The sequence below is a fragment of the Hyposmocoma kahamanoa genome, unplaced genomic scaffold (genome assembly GCF_003589595.1).
Source record: "Hyposmocoma kahamanoa isolate Upper Pololo Valley unplaced genomic scaffold, ASM358959v1 100021, whole genome shotgun sequence".
Classification (NCBI taxonomy): domain Eukaryota; kingdom Metazoa; phylum Arthropoda; class Insecta; order Lepidoptera; family Cosmopterigidae; genus Hyposmocoma; species Hyposmocoma kahamanoa.
This window is the reverse complement of record NW_020653200.1, coordinates 12904362-12926061: the sequence shown is the minus strand read 5'-3', so window position 1 is coordinate 12926061 and position 21700 is coordinate 12904362. Positions and strand designations below refer to the sequence as shown.

Below are 21700 nucleotides of genomic sequence, written 5' to 3'. Positions count from 1 at the left end.
ACTTTAATTTAATAGCAAATTGAAATGGCGTACCGTTGGTCAGCATGTCTATAGAAGATAGTGAGTGCATACTGAAGAACGCGCGGACGCGAACGCAATGGGTAGCGTTTTACGCCAGTGTCGCGCAGCTGCATGCCGAATGCCATTTCCGCAATAGACACTTTGCCCTTCTGCAGGTTCTACGGCAAATCGTTAACGTCAATACAAATCAACAGCTTTACATAAGCTTAAAGCACGATTAAAATTAATGTAAGCTTCCATTTTGCTGCGTACTTGAAATCTACCTACAATATTAAATGTTTTAATGGCAGTTTTAAATATTTAAGAAATTTCACGTGAAGTAGCGTCAGATGACATTTACTTGAGAAATAATTTAAGGCGATGTATTTCACCGCGAACCTACATTTTAAGAGGTGAGGTGTGAGGGGCCGCCTCTCGCGTCTCGCAACCGCGCGATTGAAATTAATATGAATAAAATAAAATCAGGCGGAGGAATTTGTCACAGTTCCATATAAAAGATATGTGCTAAGTTAGATATTATATTCTTTAATTCGTTTTAGATTTTTATTTTACTCTACTTTCAGAATTTTATATAATCGGGTAAAGTACATCTTATCGTGTAACAAATTAGCACATTCTTTAGACAATATTAAGGATATTGTCTAAAGAATGTGCTAATTGTGTATGTATGGTATACTTTTTGTAAGATCGTTATTTAATAATAAATACCTTAACCATTTGATCTAGCGAAACAGGTTTTCCCGCTTCTCCTCCGATGACTCGCCTTAAGAAAATATTGAAATACCGACAAAGTAATCTTTATATTCAAAACATGTTTTCAATTCAGTGCCTTTTATTTATGCCGTTTTAAAAAGAAATCCCAACATTAACAGGAAAACTGAATATTATTGCAATCTTTCGAGTGTATCGATGCACGTCTGTGGAAGGCATAATTTATTTACATTGCGTGCACACCGTAATAATACAATAAGCGATTTATTCGTTTAAGAATGTCTGACAGTCAATAACATGATGTAATTTTAACGTCTGATAAGAGATTACGTTTTGTTTTACTGTGACTAATTATTACAAAAGATTACTTATATATTATATCAGTTAAGATAATTGATATATCTTCAGATGCTACAGAAGTAGATGTAAGCCAAAACCTATTACGGTAGAAAAATCGTCGCCTTACTTTCTCAAACTCGTATCTTAAAGCACAAAGTTACTGAAACTGCAAAAAATGGATTGTACGTATTACAAATTTTGCAGGCTGATTTCACAGCACATTTTCTACATATTTACACACTGGTTTTTACCTATTCTTAAAATAATGCATCCAAATTAACACCCTTGATAATAAAATTTAAAATAAATAGAAAGTTCTGCAATATTCCTGAATTATCACTCTTTATAAGATACGAGTTTGAGAAAGTAAGGCATCAATATGGGGTCTGCTGTGCTTACTATGTGCGCTTGTGGATATTAACACCTTGCATGAACTGGCAATAGCACATCAAGTTTAAGACTTTGGACCGTTCTTATCACAAACGTCATAAAGTTTAATTTAAATTGTAAGCTTGATATGGTCTTGACTCTTGTACATTGCTCTTTATTTATCCTGTGTCCACAATTTGTCAAACTTGGTGGTCTTTTCCGTATGCACAACGATTACATTACGTTCCTTATTTGAGAAAGATATTTATATGTTTCAATTCACATGTGTTTTTTTAAAGTATTTATTTATTTACAATAATTTGATACTTTCAATAACTGTATTCAACTCTTGCTTGCACAACGCCACATAAGCCCTCACCTGATAGTTGTAAATAGTGTTAATAATATTGGAGTCCAGGGAGAAAGTCTGAAGGTTCTGTTGCCATAAGTTAGCAGGGGACAGCAGCAAACAGCTGTACTCCGGCAAAACGCGCTCCTTGCTTGCTTTACAGTCCCGTCGCTTGATGCCCTCGATTTGGTAGCAGTGGTGCAGAAGAGTTGTCTTCCTGGGAAGACATAAGCCTATATTTTATTGGTATTAAATGCTGTAATCTGTAATAATATCCTGCTACTCATATTCATCTAGCGAAGAGCAGCAACATTTTCTTTGCTTGGAAGTTTGTAACTTTACTGTGATTATTATTTACCTACCAAACATAGAGACTATGAGTAAAGGGGACGCCCCTTAAAATTTTAGAGACAAGTCTGGCAGTGAACTATTATTGACCGATGTGGTGCTGACAATCGAACCAGTTACTTTACATTTACAAGTCTCTCGCCTTTAGACATGTCACTGCTATAAGAAGCGGAAAATAACAAGTGCCATAATGTGAAAGTTTGAATACAAGAGGTATTAAAACAGGTTTGTAGAGATCAACACATAACATTAGCAGTCTGGCTACTAACGCACACGTATTTTCAACGTCTCAAACGAGGTCTGCGATACGCGCTCATAACAGACTATGAATGTATGTATGTACGCTTTCTGGGTGATCTTTCCGTTAAAGGAAAATTATCGTTACATGTGACCATGGGCCTTACCATGAACTCTTATTACGATTTAGTTTAGGACCTAAAATGAATCATTGTGAGACAGCGCTACATGAAGTATACATCACCGTCCCGCTTTTTTGTCGTTACGAACCTATACCAGAATACAAAAAGTAAAGAAAACAGACACTCTCCGCCCCTCCCTAGCTTTAGATACCGCGCCACGCCCAGCACATTGCCGGTCACATTGACTAAACGACAACAAGGCTGCCGGCGAGCAGTTTTCACGCGAAGACGGCTTTGATATTTGAATATAGTTTTCATTTATTCATTACGAAACTTGTACGTTAATATAAAACATCATTTTACGTTACTATTTATAATGGTCGTGAATTGTGCTGCGTACGCCTGTTTATCATCATTTTCCGAAAGATGAAACGAAGTAGGTAAGTAAAAAAAACTTATGTCTGAGACACATTCAATTATTGTTTTCTTCGTTTTTTTACTGAAGAGTAATATATGTATGTATAAAAAATACAGATTTATTATATCAATATAATGAGGCGCCATGACTTCGTGAGCTAGTAGACAAGGGTTCTCGAATTTTCAATTCATATTGCACATAAATATTACGTAAGTAGCGAATATATCTAATTATTAACTAAGTAACAATGATCAACTTGGACACGCAATTTCAAATACCTTGGTTACCTTAATTAAAAGTACATGTCCAAAATATAACATTTTAAGTGCTTTTAATACATTTTTAAAATAAATCTTCAATATTACTCTAGTTAGTGAGTTAATGAAAAATATGATATTATATCGATATAAATACATAATAGACATGCGTAATTATTAGGATTCTGGATTCTATTAATAGAATCATAGATAATAGATTCGCGTTAGCATTTTCGCTATGTTGCCGCTCTGTTCACGTAACGTAATAGTGCAAGAAAGTGACGGGTAGCCCTGCCACTTCATGCACACATTTGCGCGTGTGCAGATAGTAGTAGTAGTTGGTAAATGATTTTTGACCGCTGTATGGAAAGTCCGTGGTACCTATACTGAACTGTAATAAGAGTTCATGTACAAAATGCGATTATGTTAAATATCATTTTAATATATAACGCGGCGGGAGAGTGGTAAAAAAATGTTACAAAGACAATGTAGCAGGGTATGGCATACCCGTATGCAGTATTGACTCTAAATTTTATGTACATAACTAACATGTAGCATTGCATTAAATGTGTTTTATTGTAAATTACAATGCGATGATTTATTATAAACAAAAATGTGTGAAATTTAACATTTTCGAAATTATAATTACAGAAAATTAAAAATTACTTAAGTCTTCAAATAAAATTTTTTTTTTGATATTTCTAAAAAATCAACAAAAGAAATAAAAAAGTTTTTATGAAAAAATGTACAAAACCTTGTAAAACATGAAATCTACTATGATACTAAATAAACTTTAAAAAAAATTATACACTTTATCGACAACATCCACTCCAGCTTTTGAATTTTAAAACATAATCATTGCTGGTTTTTTCCGGTGGTGTCATCAATTTAGTCAAATAAAAAATAATGCAAAATTTTGTCATGAAATATAAACACCAGCTATGTGGCTGGGTATTACATACCCAAGAGTTGTTGACAAATGTATAACTTGAGCGATAGTTGCCGTGACACTGCGATTTTGACATTATTCCCTCCCATGTATCATTAACTTCAGCTACTCAAAACAACAAAACCTTTGAATAATTAGTAAGAAAAATACACTTATAAAATATAAGAGGTGGGAATGTCGCACCTGGCCACACTCCCGCCGGGTTAAATAATATAATAGAAAACATTGAAAATAACTAGAGGCTTAAAATGATAATTTTTGTAGCGTTTCAAAGCATTTTTGACAAGTTAATATATTCATTTACAAAAATGATTATCATTAATTACTATGTTTATAATATGCAAATAAGATATTATTAGTGGAAATCGTTTTTCCAGTTTCATAACAACATAAACAATGTACCTATATAATCATTATATTGACCTTCTTATTCATTTTCAACCACAAAGTTATTAATAATTATATTAATAAAATATATATATAGTTAAGAATAAAAATGATTGTATTTTAGAAATTAAAATCAGAAATGCAACAAATATGTTAGCAAAATCTTTTTTACACCACCCAAATATTTATCATTATCTACAATATCACAGACTAATTGTGATATCTGTTAAGTGGACCATTACAGCAAAGCAAGAAACATTCAGGAAGTGAGATGTAGATTAAATATGCTTTATACATTATTAGGAAACAATTTGTAGCACTTTAGCCACAATGGTATTTGTAAATTATAGAGATATTTACATATTACACTAAATTTCGGTGGAAAAATGAACTAAATTGAATAAATAATATAATAAAGGAATACTTAAGATCGTAGGATAAGTGTACAACTTAAAATGTAGAAATATTGGCTGTAGCTCCTACAATTATAAGACAATTAAATTTAAAACCAACTCTGACAATGGCATGCGAAAAAAGGAATAAAATATTAGTAGGAGACTCCAACTTTAACAACCAAATAACAAAAAATAATGGTAAAGAAGTTTGTAATTTGTCTAGTTATTAGACTGTCTGTCTATTTATTGCACCCCACTGATAACCAACTTTAATGGATTTTTCTTTATTGAAGACTGATAATCAAAAATTAATTAGTTATACACACATCAGTCAGTTGTTTGTGAAGATCTGTAGGTGCTAGAATTATAAATTTTATTATAAATAAAATGTAATAAGTTCTGCTGGATTTAAATTACAGTACGTCACAATATTACAAACAAACGAACTTACGTTTCAGGATCCTCATGGTTTCTTACAGTTTCTAACAACCGAAATGCTTCTTGTAATGGTGCTCTGAATGCATCCCAGATTTTCAAATTATTGGTCCATGGTGATACTCCTAAAAACAGATGAAAAAAGTAGAAATATTTAAAGACTGTAGTTTACTCTTTACTCAAATGTGTGTGTAACAAAGATGAAATAAAGTATATAAAATTGAATTTAAACATGTAAGAAATGAAATTATTTTTTGTATAGTTTTCAGTCAACCGTGACCATGGGACTTGTATAGGGCCCGAAACGTCGGTTTGTATGAAAAAAACAAATATACGCGATTTAAATCTGGAAAAATAGTTTCATTTCCTTTGTGTAACAATCGCGATAACCTAAGAACTCGTTAAATATGTAACTTAAATAAAAATACTTCGATTGAACTTCTGGTAACATCCAGAAGCTCTGTATTGCAACTTAAGATTGTGCAGTTATTTGTATTTTACCAACAGATTTTAGAACTCACAAAAGGTACTGGGTACAGTAGTTTTTAAACTAAAAGTCACAATGTAGTAGGCATGCAGAGTGCAAAATATTATTTTGTACAATACAATTTTTCATCTGATTACAACAATTTTAGTAATGTATAAATGTAAATTACCTATTTTCATGATAATTTGTTGGATATAAAGCAATGGTTTGTCCTTTGCCCAAATATGGGGTAATTTTTGGGTCTCATTGTAGTTCAAGTCAAGAGTTATAGGTGTATCTGAAATAACAACAATTTTATATAATGTGTACAAGTAAAAAAATATACTAGGTGCTGTAATAGTAATGGAAATGATCCCAAAAAAGTTGCTTGAGCATGAAAGTAAAAACAATTGGGTGAAAATATAAGCCTCTAAAATTGTTAAGCAGGAAATTGGAATACTTGCTAAATCCTAAAAGGGAACTGCCATTATGCAAACAGAAGAAGACAAGCAATTTTTACAATTGAATTAGCCAAAGTACATCTATTACAATTTCCTAAGAGCCTAAAGCTTGTTTCAGAACATTGTGGATTTATCTGCGCACCGTCCACATGGAGCACCATTGTGGATTAACATGTGTGGTATTAGAACATCGTTTTACAGTAAAGCAGACTGCTCCGTACAGAAAACATTCTGTTTGAACTTCGCACAGGTAGCCCACACAAAATGAAATACTTGATTCAGAGCACTGTGGTTTCTACGCATGCGGATTACCCGCAGGTGGACAGATCGTGTGGACCGTGCGCACAGCTGTGAAAGTAGTCTAAGGAAACAAATGTGTTATATACACTACCTAAACTAAAATCAGAATACCATATGTATTTGAGAACTTCCATAAAAATGGCTTTTTCAAAATGAGTAAATAAAAATGAGTAAATATATCTATTACTTATGATTATTAATACAAAAATCGAACACAGAGAAAAATTATTTTAACCTAATGGAACTTGAACCCATGACCACAATTGTACCATAGCGCTGCTCTAACTTGTTGTTATTGAGTTGTTGAAATTCTCATATGTGTTTTTAGTACTAGATTTTTCAGCATTCTGCGCCACTATTGACATCCAAGTCCCAATGGGTCGAGAAACATTTTCTGTGTTCAATCTTTGTATTAATAAACACAACAAAACTTTAGTAAGGAGTTATTTCACAAAAAATTAAATAATATATCAATTACTTACTTATAGACTTAATTCAAATTTCAAATGATGTACTATATTAATTAGAGATGCGCCGAGTACTTGTTTGCTACTCAGTACTCAGTGCACTCGGCCATTTTTTTTCTACTCATACTCGGCTGAATAACTCAGTTCATGAGAAGAGTTACTGGGATAAAATAAAGCATTACAGCTATAGACATAATAAAGTAAAACCAACAATATACTTAAAATAATGAAAAGAGATTTATTATTATAAATTCTAGACAACTGTGACAATTTGTAGCAATTTACTAATTTAAAAAGAAAGTTCACTAATGTGAATAATTTCATATTTAAAATTTAACAAAGGCAAGTTATGATGGAGAAATACAAGGCTTTCTGCGCATTCTGGTAATAGTCTGTTCCTTTTATCTTCATACACATTACCCGCTTTGGAAAATAACTACTTGCTATACACAGTGCTTGCAGGTGCACACAAAAACACTCGTGCTAACTGTGCCAGTTTTGGATATATTGTTTTATGCCCTGCCCACCATTGGAAAGGACTCTGTTCTCGCAACAATAAACTTTCATTGACATATTGATCTAATAGAGCAATGAGACTTTTAGGATCATTGCATTCCGGTAGTAATGAACTGAGTAACTCGGCCGAGTACTCTGCCCGGCAAATGTAAAACCGAGTAATGATCAGTACTCAGTTACTCAGTGAAACTTCCACTTGGCGCATTTCTAATATTAATGTACTATAATGAACATAAATTTTGAAGTGGTTTCAATAAAAAATTGTTATATTATATTAGGCGTTCACCATTATAAATAAATTAATTCTTTATTATCTAAAAAGCAATCATATTGGAGTTGCAATGAGTGCAGTAAATAAATTTGTTTGCCTGAATTCACAACCACTAACCTGTTTGTTGACATTTGTTTACACTGCATTCACTGTTACTGAAAAACTGTGCTCTGTTGATGTCTAGTGGAACATTCACTACAGTTGGGATATTTCCAGGCAGAGGAACATTTAGAAGCGGATAACTGAAAATACACATTCTTTAGTATACCAGAATTTCCTAAAAGAATGTGTTGTACATATTAGGTGATGTTGGAATTACTTACCAGCAGAGTAAAACCACAGAAAGGGCTAATGCGATTGCGGTGACAGGATAAGAAGAACAAAACAAACCATAAGTGTAATATATCTGTGCAACCCTTTCGGGTAAAGTTGACCCTGCCATAGTACTTCTTTTTTCAATAGTTCAAGAAACTGCGTGAATTGCGAACGTTTTTGATACCATGGCACCGATTCACGTCACAAACAATAATCGCACCGATATTTTTCCACTGTAAGTAATTAACGTTGCGTTTCTCACGATTGATCGCATGCCTCACGGCAATATGAACAACAATTTGGATACTTTGCATCATTCACAAGCATGCTGCTTTTGATTCAATAATCTAAGCACTATGTCATGTCACAACTACGAAAATTTTGGACATGAGTGTTACCGTGTGCCGTGTGCGGTCTAAAGCACAGACTACTTAGTGAACTACGTGTCTAAAGTCTCATGAAGCTGCATATTTCCTTGTATACTCATGAATCTTCGAAGATGAATACAGAAAATAAAAAGCATTCAATTGAGATTTATTGGGCTTTTTTGGGAAAAGATTAAAATAACTTTATTTGATATGACAAATCTAGCTACAACAATTAATTGGCAATATGCGTGGTATGAAAGCGATTGTTTTTTAAATATCGCGGGAAACTCTGAATTTGTCTGTCACGATGTCACGATCATACGATATTTTCAGCATTGATTTCTACATTTTATTTTACTGGTCAGGTAAGTTATTGGTAACGTTTCTTTATCTGCTGTTTAAGTCACCCGTGACCATGGGACCTGAAAAGGGCCCGAAACGTTTGTTTGAAAAAACAAAATTGTACGCAATTTTAAACGAAAGGGTAACGGCTACATGACGGTTCAAGTAGCACAAAGGTAAAAAGGGTAAAACAACAACACGATTGGTGAAACATATACCATCGGATATAATTCACATTTTGCACAATTCTTTTTTTTTATAATGGCGTCCTTGTTTACATCCTTAATCACATAGTATATAATCGGGGATTACGGACGGAACGAGTTGTTCATAAATTTATTTAAAAGGACGATTTCGAGTGACATGTTTATTTTCTTAGAAGATATTTAATCCTTAATAATAATTAAAGTTAGCATTTTGAAGCATAAATGTTTTGAATACAGTGACAAACTGCCTGTAACATCTCCGTTTCCTTTTTGACATCAACTTTTACACTAAGCTCCTAAGCTAAGATACGTCAATGTGTAGATTGATGTGCTGGTGTGGTACAAACTTAGAGGATGGAAAATAGTCTCAATCGGAATGTATGGGTACAAAGCAACATTATACAGTCTTGATTTTGACAGTTGTCCAACAGATTATTTAGTGGCTTCTCGTCTCATACGTCTTAAATCGTATAGTTCAGAATGCTTGTGAATCGCGAACGCGTGTGCGCTTGTGCGCTTGTGCGCTTTTTGCGCGTGTGCGCGTGTGCGCGTGTGCGCGTGTGCGCGCGTGTATGTGTGTGTGTGTGTGTGTGTGTGTGTGTGTGTGTGTGTGTGTGTGTGTGTGTGTGTGTGTAAATTGGCATAATCTGTCCCCAACAGTTCTGTACTTCGTTTTTCCTGGGCGTAGTCCGCCTGTTTCTGATGTTTCCTTTGCATTTTTTAATTTCATTATACACTACAACCAATGGCCGAAACAAGGTGTTCCAAATTACTAGATAAATATCTACGTATAGATACAACGAGTAACATGGAGTAGTTATAACCATCAAATGTTTGGAATTTGAGTAAGTAATTAATTATCATTTTGGTGGTTTTTATCACTCCAGTAAAAATGGGTGTTCCGCAGGGCTCAATACTTGGACCTTTCTTATTTCTGATTTATATTTATGATCTGACATTCTTTGTTAAGGACCATTGCGAAATAGTGTTGTTTGCTGATGACACATCCTTGATTTTTAAAACAGACAGACATGACGTTAACTATGACCATATTAATGATACCCTCTCTAAGGTAGTTTATTGGTTTAATGCTAACAATTTATTGCTTAATGCCAAGAAGACAAAAAGTGCTAAATTTGAATTACCTAACGTAAAATCGACTAGTCCAAGCATAGAAATAAACGGACAAAAGTTAGACCTTGTTAATAAAGCAGTCTTCTTGGGAGTGACCTTAGATAGTAAACTTCAATGGTTTCCACATGTATCGTCTCTGGCCAGCAGCTTAAGCTCCGCTGCATACGCAGTCCGTAGAATACGTGAGCTTACCGATGTTAGTACTGCTAGACTAGTTTACTTTAATTACTTCCATAGTATAATGTCCTACGAGATTCCCATGTGGCGTAAAGCGGCAGATATTCAAACCATATTTGTATTGCAAAAACGAGCGATTCGTTCTGTGTACCGTCTAGGCTCTCGGGTTTCTCTCAGAGAAAAGTTTAAGGAGACTGGTATTATGACTGTGGCATCACTGTACATTTACTCAAATATTTTATATGCCCGTAAAAATATACATAATTTCAATAAGAAAGAATATATCCATAATATTAGGGGTTAAAGTATGAAATTGCCGTTTTATTGCAATAGGTTCTTTGAATTTTCATAAAATCTTCATGGTTTGAGGTTTTCGAATGAAACTTTTTTCAAATGGTTTCTGTGATTTTTTTTTTAAATTTGAAACATTTGAATATCGACTTTCAATTGTTTTTGTTATTCAATTTAGACAAGAAAGATGGATACTGCGAAAATTCGAGTGATTTTTGAATACGAGTTCCGACGCGGAACTAACGCGGTAGAAACAGCCCGCAATATCAATGCTGCGTTTGGAGAGGGGTCTACTAATGAACGCACCGTGCGATTTTGGTTTAAACGCTTTCGTGATGGAAATTTCGACTTAAAGAACGAGCCACGAGGAAGACCGCCCACACAGGTGAATAACGATGAATTAAGAGAGATAGTGGAAGCCGATCCTAGTCAAACTACCCAGGAATTAGCGGCATGGTTTAACGTTACCTTACCCACAATATTGACTCACTTGCGTCAAATCAATAAAATAAAAAAATACGAAAAATGGGTGCCTCATGATTTGACTGATCTGCAGAAAGAAACGCGTGTTGAAACTTGTGTTGCCTTGTTGAACCGGTACAGAAATGAAGGAATATTGGATCGAATTGTAACATGTGATGAAAAGTGGATTCTTTATGATAACCGGAAAAGAAAAATGCAATGGCTGACCCCAGGTCAAATGCCACAACAGTGTCCTAAAGCAAAACTTACCAATAAAAAGGTAATGGTAACTGTTTGGTGGTCTCAGCATGGTGTTATTCACTATAGTTTTCTCCGATCTGGTCAAGCAATAACGGCAGATGTCTATTGTGCCGAACTCCGAACCATGTTGACAAAACTAGCAGTAAAACAGCCCCGACTCATCAATCGATCTTCAACATTATTGCTCCACGACAACGCGAGACCTCACACAGCACGAGAAACTATTTTGACCCTTCAGGAACTGCAGTTAGAAACCATTCGTCATCCTCCGTATTCACCAGACCTTGCTCCAACGGACTACCATTTTTTTCGTGATTTGGACAATTATCTACGTGACAAGAAGTTTTCTTCCCAGGAGGCAGTACAAAATGCTTTCACACAGTTTGTGCAGTCTAGATCGTCGGAGTTCTATCGCAAAGGCATTAATAACCTTCCCATTAGATGGCAGCAATGTATAGATAATAATGGCAACTATTTTGATTAAATAAATTTGTTAAAAATTTAAAAAATAAACAATTTAGATTTTCAGTACAAATCGGCAATTTCATACTTTAACCCCTATTATTAACCTTAGAGCTAAGTCCAATTAAACTCATGATGCCACGATTTCGTTTAACCAAGGTAAACAACCCTTTTATGGAGAACTGTATACGTTTTTACAATAAGATTCCGGAGCATATATTAAGTTTATCATTTCCTAAATCTAAAAACTACATTAAAAATATTTTGATCGAAAAATCATATTACAAAATTGAAGACTACATGTTAGATAAAGATGTATGGAAAGACGACATGGCTCCAGAATCCACACAAATTTGATTCAAAGTGTATTCCATAGCATTTAAGTTTATTTGAAAAGAGATATCCCTGGAGTTTCTTGCTCATTCTTCTCAGGGAGGTCAGCGTAGTGAACGAGCAGTAGCTTAATTGTGACGTTTTCAAGTGTAAATTTATTTTACCTATGTAATAAATAATCTTTGACTTTGACTCCATGTCACTCCTTGTATCTATATGTAGACGTTTATCTTCTCATTTCAAACTTCCTCTATCGACCATTGATAAAAAATAGGGATACACAGGGATATATACACAGAATCCTCGAGAGGTCTTTTTTTAGAATAAATGGACTTGCTCTTGACCGCAACCTAAGCCTGAAACAAACATAGAATCTACGAGTGTGGTTGAAACGAACTCGCCCAGAAGATGCCTATTCAGTTCCATTTTAAAGATACTCATATTGACATATGTGCTCGGAAACACAAAGTCTAAAATGTATTACGCCTGACAAATTAAAAGTAAGTAGTCTCTCACACTTATATCTTTGAATACACTATCAATTACTTTTAAAAATAAAATAATGCCTCCATGAAGCAAAATATCCTGCCTACAACATTTACAGTATTTTCAGGAAACAGGAGTTTGACTGAACTTGTTGTCTCTTGCGTAGTAACGCCATCTGCTGACGTCGTTAATAACTATTGCTTTCGTTTGCGTTGCGCCTCTATGTAATTCACAAGAGAGATTCAAGATGGCGCGTGCGGTTGTTTTTCTGGCATTATTTCGGTCGTATTCTCGCTCGTTTGATTTTGATTATAAATGCCGCGTCAGTAATTCCTAACATTGTAACGACGATGTTCCTTTCCTTTTCAAAGTCACGGAAACTTAAGTATGGCGTGGATAAACACCGCTCACTGTAATAGCAATAAAAGTTAGATTTCTCTTGGATAGCTTTGTTTTCACGTTACTCTTCTTACGATATGATCTGGAGTTATTTAGACGATTAACACACTGCAATGCGCCCCGCGACGAATGCGCGGGACGCGGAATCGCGCGCGGCAGTGGAGACGTAGATCAGCGTTAACGCTCGGTGTAATCTGCGCGGAGGCAGCGGTCTAGCGGCCCCGCGCCACTTAGGGTCGTATTCCAGAACTCTACTCAATACTCAAGTCCTTGCCATAAGGGTCGTATTTCCAGTGCTTGAAATGATACTCAAGTCTGCTCAAATCCTGACTTGAGCATTGAGTAGAGTCCTGGAATACGACCCATAGTGTACTCGCTTCGTAGTTGATCGCCGTAGTGATTGTACATGTACTTAGCTGAGCTCCTTCTTTGACAAGATGGCTAATAATACAGAACTCATTCAGGACCCTGCAGTAATACTGTCTATTTGGTTTTGTTTACTCGAATAAAGACAACGAAGTTAACATTCAACATCATTACAAAGATTTAAGAAAATGTGAAGATTAAATTTTCAACTACACACGAATGTCAACTGAATCCTTTGAATATTTGTTAAGGAAAATCCAGTTTGTGAATTTTAAGTCCAATCTTACTTCCTTTTTAATTTTAACTAGGTTTTAATTTTCTGTTATCACGCACTTAACGGCTGGAACGCAGGGTGGATATATGTATTAACTTGCAGGAAACTTGTGACTATGGCGTGCCTGAATAAATATATTATAATAATAACAAAATTGTTTATTTTCTCACCACAACATATTAAGTACAAGTAAGAAATCAAGGACAATATAGTATATTAAATAAATAAATAAATAAATAAATAAATAAATAAATAAATAAATATAACAATTACATTCATACTGTGGCAGACTGGGGCATAAACTAGACGTAAGGTCTGTATTTCAGGTCACCAGGTCTCCACCTCATGGGAAAATTATAAATATATTAAATAAATTGGGTACTAAACTTTACAAAAATAAAAATAAAAAGGAAAATATTGTTTAAAGCAGAGTTAGTTTGATTAGTACTTGTTTATATATGTGTGTGTGTGTAAGTGTACATTGTATACAACAAAGATACATAAAAGTGAAAATAGAAATGAAATTTCATTGAATAATAACAAAGTAAACGGCTGCTTGTGTTCGAGCCTCTTTGTTTTCTATGTTTGAATATGAATCAATATAAACAAAAATGTACTTACAAATTTGTACCTACTTACAAAAGCCCACTTTATTTTGTAAATTTGTTCCAACAGACCTACTATTTAGTCCTCCTTTGTTGTTGGTTGTGCTACAGAAAAATATGAGAAATTTAAATAAATTTATAGTATTACGTAATTTAATTCTTCCCAATTTGATCAGCGCAAGTGGCAATAGACAATCTTTAGTCGTCGTAATAAATATTAATTAGCGACTACTGAAAATTACACTATGTGAAAAAGAAGGAAGCAAAACTTTTTCTATTGTACTGGACGTCAAATAAACAATGTGGTTTTTTTATAATATCAAGTGACGGGACGAATAAGTCTTACGCCTGATGGCAAGCTACACGCCTGTCCATAACAGTTGTAGTGCCACTCAGAGCTTTAAATCGCGAAGATCTGAGACGTAAGTTGATAAGGCCCATGGGCCTGTAATTTCACCAGCACCCCCACGCTTCAAAACCAGAACACAGTAATGCTGATATTACTGCTTGGCCGCAGAAATAGATAAGGTGGCAGTACTTCCCTGGACTAACTCTTTCACAATGAGCTCTTCTGCTACTGAAGTGTGTGTCGAAACGGCGCCAAAGCTAAATAATTCTCACCGGGATCACGCGTCAAGAGACAAAAAAAAACGCACAGTCCTACAGTCATGAAGAGCGATGTGCCTTGAAGAGAGTGTAGGTAAATAATAAATAAGTCGATGAATCTGAAAAATTACTAGTTCAAAAGCTTCATTAGCCAGAAAAAAAATCTAAAATGGTGGTGCATAATTATGTCCTTACCTTAGTATTAAGTTAACGTCACATCTACCCAAATACAGCCGATAAGAGATCACCTGAAAGTGACATTACTAATCTCTGTACAGATTACATTGGAAGTGACTTAATTAAGCGATTGCAAATTAGATAGGAATGGTGCTAGACATAAACACACACACGAACACACGCAGAAATTGATTATGATGAACATAAGATTGAAATAGTCATTGGATATTTACTTTAGGATGTTTTTAGGATAAAGGAAAAAAGTTTGACTACTGCGACGCCATGTGTGACCGTTTTCTCTTACTTTTGCAGTTTTTTTATGAAACCAAGTAATGGGATGATCAAGTCATGTTCATGATGGTAAGCGACACGCGTGTCATAACAGTAGCAGTGCCACACAAAGCTTTAAAATGCAAAATCTGAGGGGGACTGCCATTGCGCCCATCACACTGAAACGTAAATAATTGACAAGTCCCAGGTGCCTGTAATTTTATCAGCATCCTTACCCTTCGAAACCTGAACGCAGTAATACTCACATTACTGCTTCGCGGCAGAAATAGGTAAGGTGTAGTTCTTCTCTGGATGAACATTTCACAATGAAAATTTTGTGTCATTCACATTTTTTCTTAAAGTAAAGCGAAGATGTCTTTGTTGTTTCATTTCAATCAATACTACACATGGTTGCTTACCCAAATTGTTATTTTAATTACAGAACTATATTATGTTATAAAAACATTTTTAATAAGAAGCCGTGTTTTGCCAGTGTACTTTCGTGGCACTTGTATGTTAATCAAATTAACAATAGAACGCACCTTAACTGTCTACATCAAATTTTAGTGTACGTAAAGGTACATATTTATCTACTTCTCATTTATGTGTACCTACAACACGTTACTGGGCAACGAAAAACACGTTTTAACGTAATTTGTCGTCGCTGACCCCAACGTCTGTATTTCATAGCAATGTTTGTTTATCTCACCTATACGTCTGTTGCCACTATACAAATCAACTGTCGCAATCATCACCACGCAATCGTCACCCGCGGTGAGGGTGCACTACCCGCTCTAGGCAAATTAGCTTTGCCTGTTGTACGCCAGCTGTCATTGACAGTTGCCTGTAATACCTACCTCCTCCATCATCAGTAAAATTTGCCCGAAATAACAACCATAGGCTATTGATTGTCCATAAAATGTGATGTCATAGTCTAATAAAACTTTTTTGCACACTCCCTGTTTTATGCAACATAGTGACAACAAGAAGAAAAGGTGAAAGTCAAGTATTATATTTCAATACAATACAAATTCAATACAAATTTATAAAACTATACGTCCAACTACAATGGTAGGGCACAGGTGTAGATTATGGAACCCTGTAGTAAAGAAGACCGGGCACTGTTACTGGGCGTGGCAAGGCTATAGTCAGACCTGCATACAAGTGTAGTAGATGAACCACTAGTACTCAGTTATTCAAGCTTATTAGAGGTCAATTTACGCCACAAAACAAGATGCAGCTTAATAAACAACGCCATTCAAGTTTTGCTTATCAAATACGTCATACAACATGTCTCCGTCACAGCACCGTTGGGTACCAGTTCTTCTAATCCTATCGATGGCATACACTATAACACTTGCCATCATCGCGTGGTAAAAGGATTTGAAAATAGGTGTAAGGTACTTGCCGATTGTTACCCAGGTTACGCGAGACGTACAAAGATAAAGATAAATTTATTTCAATATAACTTAATCTAATACAATACAAGTAAAACAAATGAAAATAAAGCTATTATAGTACGATTATAGTATTAAAATAAGCCTTAAGAAGGGAACTTAAATTATAAAATCTTCATAGTAAATTTTATACATTTTAATATTAAAACCTAATGTGTAATTGCGATGCCTAAAGCAAGTAAATAACATGTATTTTAGGCGTCTTTATTTATTTTTACAGGAAAAGAAACGTACGTCGTGCGGGGAGACTCCTTTCGGGCGCCCCGTACCAGTTGTAATCTACGAAAATGCAGAAGGTTCTTCTTTATTATGATGGATTGTTACGGCAAGAGAACTTTACGGCAATTTCGTGTTATTTTTCAAATATTGCTGCACTTTTCTTCGAAATCCACCAAATTCTTTAACTTTTTTATTTTATCCATATTGCATAAAATTTTTCAACTTCCTTATTATTAAATAGAATAAAACTACTAATTATAGTAATTTTAATTTTAAATTAAAGCTACTGAATATTTTAAGTATGTGGTTGTTAATAGTTATAAACGCTCTCCTCATTGGTAGCGGAGCTGTAAGCCACGCTTTCTTCCCAAAGTCTTACGCGACTGGAAGGACTGGAGGATGTTTACCTCATCCTCTACTAGCTCTCCGGGCTAGTGTGTGACAATGTCCGAACATTGCTCCCAACTTAAAGCTCAACTCACGTGTCCCGCGCGTTTCCTCGAAGATGCGCTAGGTGCGCGCAAGACGAACGCCCCGGTCACATGCTACCTTGCCAGACGAATGTGTTCATCCCTGCAGCTAACTACATACCCCAGCGAGTCCGTACCCAAGTCCGAGTCCAACAGAGACGTCCGTGAAGGCGTATCACTAGCGTAGGGCTCGGCTCGGATGCCCACCGTACCTTGGTCTTACCGGGGATCCCGTAATGTCCCCGTAGCTCCCTATCTCTCGGGTCAGTAGATAGGGACATGAAACGTATGTACACAGAGTATGTGTATTTTTCAATAAGCGTCGCTTTAAAATAGGACTATTTCAAAAAGTCAATATGTAACGCGTGAGAGGATTAGCTGTTTCATGACTTACATTGTGAAGGGTAGTAAAATACTATGTGTTTTGGCGTTAAATAAAGCAAACAATATACTAAACTAAAGATGCCTAAAAAGAAAACAAAAAATAAATTAAAGGTATTTTTTTTTAAAGTTAGATGAGTTATAGAGGAGATGATTATTGGAGACCAAGCCTTAGAGTATCCTGCTATGGAGGCTGACAACGTTTCCCCTTATAGGTAAACTTCTTTGGCGGACGTTACTGCCAACCACACTAGCTGTCTGCACAGTTTACTTTGCAAATTTACATTCTGCCGTTATTGCGACTGTCAATAGTGGGCTTAAAATGGCACTGGAAAAGGCCTGGGAACTGATATTGTTAAGTACTACGGGTCTTTATTGTGCTATTTTTTTTTAACCGACTTCAAATAAAGGAGGAGGTTTTCAATTCGTCTGTATATTTTTTTTGTATGTATGTTACGCGATAACTCCACAAGTTGTGAACCGATATTGATGATTATTTTTTTGTTGGAAATAGGGTATATCAGAAGTGGAAAATGAAAAAAATTGAATTTAAATTTGAAAAAAATACTCCATTCCTCTAAGGGTGGTAAACTAGGGGATGAATGACTTATGAGGTCGGTTTTTTTTTTTTTTTTTGTGTTATCCGGAGGTTGGGTTAGGTTATCGTACTTCCCCCCCGAAGGGGTTCCCGCCTTGTCGTGGCGGGGGGGCTCTAGTAGCCGTGGTCGATTTCATCCCACGGTGAAGCTAAGAGGAACCCACGGGGCCGGCCGATGGTGGTAGGCTGGCCCGAGGAGGAGGGCGTTCCGCGCGGGCTCGTCTGGTCACCGGGACCGCGCGGATACGCGAGGAGGAGGGTCGCGGGGGGAGAGACGTGTCGGTGTGTCGTTGCCGCTCGTCCTGTCCTCCGCGACCCTGGCGGGGCTGCACCGCTTTTAATGATGCAGTGGCGGCGGGGCCGCGGGGGAAGAGACGTGTCGGTGTGTCTTTGCCGCTCGTCCTATCCTCCGCGGCCGAACGTGGGCGGTTGGCCCGTGGTGGGCGCTCCAAGGGACTCTCTTCGGAGAGTCCGCGCGGAAGCGCGTTAGGTGTTGCGGCGGAGCCTGTCATCAGATCCGCCGCGGGGGCTGGGAGAGCAACCACTGAACTTCACAGTTGAGTGGATGCTGTCCTGGCCCCCCATGGCCCCTGGGTAGCGGACTCGGGGGAGTTCGTTGCCCAGCATAAAGGGGCCCGGGATGGAAGGCTCGTCTGGTGTTCGGCGAGCCTCACATTCGGAGTCGGGGGACCGATGTGTCTCCCTTCTCGAGGAGGGGCTGCGCAGGGCGCGGCCAGCCGCTGGTGGGGGCGCGGACGAATGCAACAGCGTACCCGTACCCCCACCTACAGCGGAGAGGAGGAACACTCCGGGGGTTTAGTGCGGTCGGGCTGCTCCCCTTCAGGGTTCAGCCCAGTCTCACATAACCCCGGCTCTGCCCCCGCGGGGCCGGGGTATCTGTAAGCAGATTCCCCCGGATTAACAAAAAAAAAACAAAAAAAAAGGTTATCTTACTTTCCCCCCCGAAGGCGTGCCCGCCTTGTCGTGGCGGGGGGGCTCTAGTAGCCGTGGTCGATTTCATCCCACGGTGAAGCTAAGAGGAACCCACGGGGCCGGCCGATGGTGGTAGGCTGGCCCGAGGAGGAGGGCGCTCCGCGCGGGGCTCGTCTGGTCAGCGGAACCGCGCGTTGGGAGGAGGGTCGCGGGGGGAGAGACGTGTCGGTGTGTCGTTGCCGCTCGTCCTGTCCTCCGCGACCCTGGCGGGGCTGCACCGCTTTCGATGACGCAGTGGCGGCGGGGCCGCGGGGGAAGAGACGTGTCGTTGCCGCTCGTCCTATCCTCCACGGCCGAACGTGGGCGGTTCGCGAGTCCGCGCGGAAGCGCGTTAGGTGTTGCGGCGGAGTCTGCCATCAGATCCGCCGCGGGGGCTGGGGGAGCAGCCACTGAACTTCACAGTTGAGTGGATGCTGTCCTGGCCCCCCATGGCCCCTGGGTAGCGGACTCGGGGGAGTTCGTTGCCCAGCATAAAGGGGCCCGGGATGGAAGGCTCGTCTGGTGTTCGGCGAGCCTCACATTCGGAGTCGGGGGACCGATGTGTCTCCCTTCTCGAGGAGGGGCTGCGCAGGGCGCGGCCAGCCGCTGGTGGGGGTGCGGACGAGTGCAACAGCGAACCCGTACCCCCACCTACAGCGGAGAGGAGGAACACTCCGGGGATTTAGTGCAGTCGGGCTGCTCCCCTTCAGGGTTCAGCTCAGTCCCAACATAACCCCGGCTCTGCCCCCGCGGGACCGGATTAACAAAAAAAAAGCTTATCTTACTTTGTAAAGTATATTGTTTGCCATTCTGTGTGGTTATCAATATCATTTAAAGCGTCTTGTGCATAGCCCCAAAATTTCAGAATTTACGGAATGAGCGTTACATTAAATTTTTAATTTAACCTGGTGTTGTTGAATAAAGACTTAAGGTATATTTGAATACAATGTTTCGCTGTATATAATATAGTAGTGTAGTGAATGTGATAAGTATGTACATCTTGTAAGTGGGCAAGAAATAATAACTACGTAATCTTTGTTTCTATACGCAATAGAACCCGTAGCTGCAAAATGGCTCAATCATTTCAAGTAGGACAAATTAGTACTTAGTTGGGGACGTCTTAAGCGACAACACTTAAGAGAGATATTAAAATCCAAACAGTTTGGCGAGTTTCAGGCAATGAGGGCTATGGCGTGTGGGGTGGGATGGGCCGCGGGGGCCGCGAGAGCGTCTTATCGCGGGTACTGCTCCGCGGAAACGCCGTGGCCACTTGTCCTCACCACTAGAACAATCCATCTTTAGAATAGTTATTTACATAAAAAAAAAATACCGGCAAGGACCGTTTCGGAAACATGAATATTCCGCTAAGTCATACTCACATTCATTGTTATCCTGTATCCACCAATATCTTTATCGGATCAAATTTACGATAACTTATTTCTTTAAGTTAAAATGAAATTTCTTGCATGAAGGTGCGTTAATCAGTGCGAATAATCATTTAGTTGTTGTATAAATTTTGTAGTCCTTGTCACATACAAACGTTTTAACAAATTGTCAATACACGTTCACACCAAATTTGATATTTATTTCATAAATATTATTTGATTGCATCGACTAAATTCAGTTGCAATTTAGTCTTTTCCAAACTACACACTAAGGTCACATTCTTTAATACAAGTAATATTGTCTTAAAACATAATAATCAAAAGTTACATGCGTATGTTTCAAAATTCTATAATCAATTACGAGTTCTAAACAGAACAGATGTAGCATGACATCTCTATGCCGATTCATGTTCCGGCTATGAGTTTTTAACAGCGTTAATAACGGTGGAATTAAAGCACGAGAGGCCGCCGAGGACGATTTAATTAAACCTTAACGAAGATCCCCTCACACCCGCTTGCCTCCCGCCATCTCACCTGCCCTATGTTTTATTTAATTTTCCAATCTATTTTCATTTCTTTTAATCTGTCTCAACTTTGCGGTCTACATCCCTGATTTGTACAACACAAAATCACTCCGCACATTATTTTGGGTACGTAACGATTCCCAAAATGTATAACAGAATAGGTCATCTTAAATTATCTTCTGGCTCAAAGGTTGTGCGATTGTTTATCATTAAAATCGTAAGCAAGTATCATACTTCCAAAAAAATGTTGTATAATTTGAAATAAAGACACAAAAAATATTTTTACTATTATTTGGATTGTTGTATTTTTTAGGTTTCTAAAACTGCCGTCCGCTAACTAAA

General features: G+C 37.5%; 1 protein-coding gene across 3 annotated transcripts in view; it reads right to left on the bottom strand.

Annotated features, from left to right (window-relative positions):
• Window positions 1–8348, bottom strand: part of LOC113228744 (sterol regulatory element-binding protein cleavage-activating protein) — a 35799-nt gene extending 27451 nt beyond the window's left edge. For all 3 annotated transcript variants that reach the window (XR_003310343.1, XR_003310345.1, XM_026462146.1), the window contains exons 1-6: window positions 8142–8348; window positions 7936–8060; window positions 5994–6101; window positions 5354–5462; window positions 1820–2006; window positions 34–179 (exon numbers count right to left, since the gene is read on the bottom strand). Coding sequence is in view for 1 of the 3 variants with exons in the window: in XM_026462146.1 (XP_026317931.1) it covers window positions 34–179; window positions 1820–2006; window positions 5354–5462; window positions 5994–6101; window positions 7936–8060; window positions 8142–8260 (794 nt within the window). In the remaining 2 variants the exon portion in view is untranslated. The remainder of the gene's footprint in view (window positions 1–33; window positions 180–1819; window positions 2007–5353; window positions 5463–5993; window positions 6102–7935; window positions 8061–8141) is intronic.
• Between the last annotated feature and the right edge of the window lie 13352 nt (window positions 8349–21700).